Genomic DNA, 5,433 nt, shown 5'->3' on the forward strand with positions numbered 1-5,433 from the left:
ATCATGACTTTAGCTGTGGGGCATAGTGGCAGATCGAGGCCGTGGGCGAAGCCGCCAGTGACTTCAATGGTGTTTCCAGCTTTCTTTCGGGCTCGGCTTATCGAAAAACATTCTTGACCTGAATAATTTCTGTGTCGGTAATCTAAGCCATGACAAAAGAGATTTTAGGAGTGTACAGGGAATGTTAGTCATGAGAGACACGTTCAAACTGACAAAGCACCTGATGTTTACCGTGCACATAGTTTTGTGTATTGTTCAAAACTTAAATTATAGCAGTGTACGCAGGGAACACACCTGAAGTACGTTATTAAATACATAAATTAATTCTTTGTTGAGACCTAATAATAACACACCAAACATAATGGCAATAAAAGAATTCCGGAGTGAAACTGCTCTATTTAGTAACTGGTAATCAAGTCATCTGAGAGGGTTTGTTGGATTCTAGTGTATAAGATGAATTAAGTTCAAGACCATCAGATTAACCATCTCACATGACCTTAATTCCAGGGTAGTTTAAAGTGTTTTTGAGCTCAAAAACTCTTTTGCGACTGTTTTCCTCAGCTCTCACTGGTTTTGAATGCTGAATGTGAGATTTTACAATTCAAAGACTGTTTACTGCTTATGATGGTTCTCAGTTTCTGTCTTGTTCAGCTGCGTCTATTTGCATGTGGATCCAAAATTCAAATGCAATGCCTGTGTATTTGAATGCCAGACCTCTAGAAAACAGTCGCTTTGTGCTCTAAATGCAAAACTAAACCTGCTATGAAAAATGCAATAAAGTTTAAGGCAAGGTCAAACTGCATTAGATGTGTTGTTTGGAAATTCTAGGTCTGAAATATCAAACGACAGCATGAAATTAGTATTTAAAGAGCTAATTGTATTTAAACCTAATTGTATTTGCAATCATATTTAAATGTTATTATGTGAACTTAAGGAGAACGGACGTCATACAACCACCCAAAAAAATACCAAAATACCAAGACTCCAAACATTTTGGAGAAACATGTCGGAATTCATTTTTTTTAAAAACAGCTGAATCATTCTGTTGATTTGCTGTGAAATTTGACCTGCATTTTTAATCTGTTTACACTTTATCCATCCGTGATGCATAAAAATAGCATTCATCCTGCATTCTGCTGCATGTTTGTTTTGAACTTCACACGAAAGAGTCGTGTTTCAACACATCTGTGATCTCTGATAAGGAGACTTGAGCAAATTCAGCAATTATAGAGTAAATGTTTAAATAAGGTTCAGTGGAACATTGTTCATAAAGGTGAGGCACAAATGCAAGATAAAAGACTTTTAATCAGAAATTTTATTTTTAGAAAAGACGTATACAAAAAAATAGCAAATAAATGCCATACATAATAGTTATAACATCTGAGAGGCAAACCTCATACATATTATCCAGTGACCTGACAAATCACAGAAAAATTGAGCAGAATCTTCAATTAAATATCTGATTTGTACTTGATTGACAAGTATTACAAAGAATATATAGTTTACACATACATTTATATACAGTAGAACAAATATCAATCAGTACAGCAGATATGAACGTTACAGACACTTCACTCTGCCCTGACAAATGGTTTGACAAATATACCTACACACAACACTTAATTTCCCAATACCAGAGAGCCTTGACAAAGCTATACATTCTCTTGCAGTTCAACCATTGTGTAGAACAAGTGATTACATAGAGTCTTATAGTGATGTAGCAATACTATCTGATACATGACACGCCCGCGTGCCACTCGAACCAGACAACTGCCACGTTTACAGGTTCATAAAACCTACTTTAGCCAAAACTCTGGCTTACAGTTTCTGTGAAACCTTTTCCCTCTGGGAAGAGTGTGTTTCTAAAGAAAGGATCTTTAGAGCAACCTAAAGTTCCTCATTAGCAGGAGACCAAAGTCTCTACGTTTGACTGAAAGTGACCCTCTTCTGTCAGGTCCACTTTAGTATCCGGTCTCCTCAATTCGCCAACCAGTGGAGTTCTTCCCAAACTTATAGACCAGTCGTCTTCCATCCACTCTCTCCAGAATCTCTCGTTTGTAGTAATACCTGTAGGAAAGAGCAAGCGTTCTGGTTATTCCACTGTCCTAGCATCCACCGAGACAGACCCCCCCCCCCAAAAACTCCGAGAATTGTGTAGTGTACCTCATGGCTCTACTGAGCTTCTCATATGTCATGCTGCTGTTCTTCTTCTTCTGCCCCCAGAGCTGAGCAACAGCTTCGGACTTCAAGAACTTGAAGACACCATCCCTGCGGTCCTCCCATTTCATCAGACCTTGGTTCTTCTCTGGGTGTATCAGGATGTCCCGGATAAACTCCCACAGGTGGGTTCCTCTTGGAGCTGCAATTGAGCAGTAGAGACTAATTTAGTACGGATGATTGTTACTTGATCTAGAGCATCAGGTACCTCTAGAGTTATGTGTACTCACCGTGTTTACTTTTTTTGGACTGAATGAAATGTTCAAATCCTTCACTTTGGCACTTTGGGGGTCGTCCTCTGCCTCTCTTTTTGGGCTCTCCCGGCTCTTGTTTCACAAAGTTCTCTATGGAAAAAAACACAATCAAAGGTTAGATGGGTCGATTTGGGTACTCCCTAATTTATCATTCAATTAAAACCTGCTGCTTGAGAGCCACCTACTTGCAGAATTTGGTTTCAACCTGTCTGTAATTGCCAAGTAATCCCGAAGACCTTGATTATCTAGTTCAGGTGTGTTTGACTAAGGTTGAAACTAGCTTCTGCAGATAGGTCTCCCTCTATGAGCAGAATCAGAGAAGAAGAATCGGAGGAACTTACTGGTGCTGACGGAGTAATGCATCTCTGGGTATTCTGGGTCGGAGTCGCTGCTGTTGGACTCGGGGGAGCTTAGGTTCAGGCTACCTGTAGAAGACATACCAAAAAAAGAGCGTTCAGACATCAGGAGAACTTTAGGAAGCTTGACCTTAACACATCAATAGAGTTAGTAGTGACACGCACCAGTGTGGGAACTCTGAAAGCTCTCAGTTAGAGAGTCATAGCCGTGATCGCTCTCTGGAGTCAGCTGATTGGGGTACTCATCAAAGTAGCTGTAGCTGTTCTCCGAATTGTCTGTGCAAAGATAATTCAAATGTTATTTCAAGTGCCAATGGTTGGATATTGTTTTCAGTGGTTTGTGTTGAAAAGTTGCAAAGTTGAATTTGCTTCTCACCTGATGGGATTGAGGGCTGAACCACCACCGTTTCAAGAAGTGGACCGAGGCTCGGTCCGTGCATGAAGGGAAACGAGTTCTGCAGTATGTTGTCCAGTAAGTCTAATTCAGATTCACTCAGACATGTCTCAGACAGATCAGTAGCTGTAGACACAAACAAATCAAGGGTGTTAATGCATTCAAGTACCTAAACTTAAAAGGCTTTTTCAAACAAGTGCCGTCTTTATTGCTCACCATATCTGGACTTTTGGGTCTCCAGGCTGTGGTGAAGCCGTTCTCCAAGCATCGATCCGAACATGCTGATCAAAGTTTCTTTTGACATTGAGCACAGTGTGATCCCGTCCATGTTGCAGTAGTTTATATTCAGCAGACTGGCATCAAACCTGCTCTCCTCCACGTGAAAGCCAATCCACTCCAGAACGTTATGTCTGCTCCACATCTGTGGGTTCACCAGGTCCCAGGAGCCTGCCGGAGAACAGGTTCAAAATATGTTTAGCCTCATTCACAACCCCATAGATGCCCCTAACAATAGAAGAACACCCCTCAGGTTTACTGTCTCCAGGGCCAGAGCTACTGTTGTGTGTTTATCTATCTGTTGTGTTGATAGCCCATAGGTTTTAATCACAGTGTCAACAATGACTGCTCTGCCCGAAAGACCATAAAGCATTCCTTCCAATCTACTGTGGGCGAAGTTAAACATTGCCTCGGTTAATGATTTTAAGAGTCAGAAACTGAGGTCAGACTTCAGGGATAAGAGATTATCTTAGTGTCTGGGCTCTTGGTTGGTTGATGAGAACCATCCCAAGGAGGCAAAAACCATACATATATCAAGAGCTACTGCTCGTTTATTCTTAAGAGCCATGTTGATGAAGTCTTACCCATTGTGTTGTTGTTACTGCTGAAGGTCATCTCTGAGAGATGTGGTGGTCTGCCCATCGGCGCTGTCATGCTCAACAAGTTGGCCTGCGGTTCAGATGGGTACAGGTTGGCATTGGCGTTGTTGAGAATAAGACTAAGTTCGCTTGACGCCATGAGAATTCTGCAAGATAAGAAACCACATCAATTGAAGCTCATCCAAAACGCCAAATCAGAAGTATGCTCTTATTAAAATAAAATTCAAATTAACAAAATAAAAACTTGCTTGGAAGGTAATGATTTAAGAGTTAAAGTACTGACCAGTTGTGGACGATAAAGGCAGCTTGGTTTCCAGATAAAATCCTAGTGCAAGTGTTCGTCAGGTAATAATCCAGTCAGTAAAGGTTTGTCTACAGTGATTTGAGGTTCACTGTTCAGAGTCTCAGAAGGTTTGCTAATGCACCTGCTGCTGCTGGTGAATTTATAGGGCAGGAATGGGCAAAGAGGGCGTGGCCAGGTGAGATGCATGAGGAGGCATGGTCAGGTGAGCATATTCTCCAGGGAGGGGAATTCCAGCGAATATCTCGCTCATCCTCTCCTACTTAGTTTTTTTTTTTCTTGAGAATAGCTTTTCAGACCTTGAAACATGAACTTGAAACATGACAAGGCAGCTAACATACATTCAGAGATAAACGCGAGCAAATACTATGTCACCTGTGCTCTTTCCATGACAACACACACACATTAACCCATTCTCTCAACTATTCCTGGAGGGATGAAGTCATTCCTGTCAATATTTACCGTAGACGCAGATGTGTGTGTGTAACTTTATAACAGGTTTCAGTTTGCTGCAGGACTGGTGTTTCTGTGTTTGTGTGTGTGTTTTGGGACTACATACATGGCTGAGTGCTTTAGTAGTAGATGTAGGCGATGCGTAAACACCATTCTGTTGTTGTGGATAAAGCTTATAATAACAGTGAGTGATGTAAGCATTACAACCTCAAGTCTAAAGCGATTCGTATGAGCAGAATTTATGTTTCCAATCTTTTTTGTGGACCATTGTAAAGTAAATACCACCATATATGAACAGAAGTCATTAATTACCATGCATGCGTGCACTGGCTTTTCGATTTCTTTTTTTACTTAATTTCCTAGCCCACGGTACTAAATATAGCAGTTCATCATGTGATCCAAATTAAGATGTTTCCATGTTATTTTCTTCACATTTTTCCTCCTCTGATAACTGCAGCTCTTTTTCCGTTTCTTGTCAACACTCATGATTGTTAAAGAAAAGATGTCTTGGAATGCAAATGAACAGGTTCTGACAAAGATAAATTATTCTCGAGACCGCAAGACTTTCCAAATGTGGAGGCGT

The 5,433-nt window shown here is 40.8% G+C and overlaps 1 protein-coding gene across 1 annotated transcript; it reads right to left on the minus strand.

The window, feature by feature from the left end:
• Nucleotides 1–1,957: 1,957 nt before the first annotated feature.
• LOC113039344 (ETS-related transcription factor Elf-3-like) lies at nt 1,958–4,508 on the minus strand. Its single transcript, XM_026197238.1, has 9 exons — nt 4,380–4,508; nt 4,082–4,242; nt 3,438–3,668; nt 3,204–3,347; nt 2,993–3,103; nt 2,813–2,896; nt 2,448–2,561; nt 2,164–2,359; nt 1,958–2,067 (listed from the first exon to the last, which is right to left on the minus strand). The coding sequence occupies exons 2-9, from the start codon at nt 4,233–4,235 to the stop codon at nt 1,962–1,964; spliced, it is 1,140 nt and encodes a 379-aa protein (XP_026053023.1). The 5' UTR covers nt 4,236–4,242; nt 4,380–4,508; the 3' UTR covers nt 1,958–1,961.
• Between the last annotated feature and the right edge of the window lie 925 nt (nt 4,509–5,433).

Source organism: Carassius auratus, chromosome 22 (genome assembly GCF_003368295.1).
Source record: "Carassius auratus strain Wakin chromosome 22, ASM336829v1, whole genome shotgun sequence".
NCBI classification, from domain to species: Eukaryota; Metazoa; Chordata; class Actinopteri; order Cypriniformes; family Cyprinidae; genus Carassius; species Carassius auratus.

Bases quoted from the DNA above. Each gene is read 5' to 3' on its own strand.
- LOC113039344 (XM_026197238.1), bottom strand. From the start codon at position 4,235: ATGGCGTCAAGCGAACTTAGTCTTATTCTCAACAACGCCAATGCCAAC. The intron at 3,104-3,203 runs GTGAGAAGCAAA...ATCTTTGCACAG, and splicing joins TCAGCCCTCAATCCCATCAG to ACAATTCGGAGAACAGCTAC. The intron at 2,360-2,447 runs GTGAGTACACAT...GCTCAATTGCAG, and splicing joins GTCCAAAAAAAGTAAACACG to CTCCAAGAGGAACCCACCTG.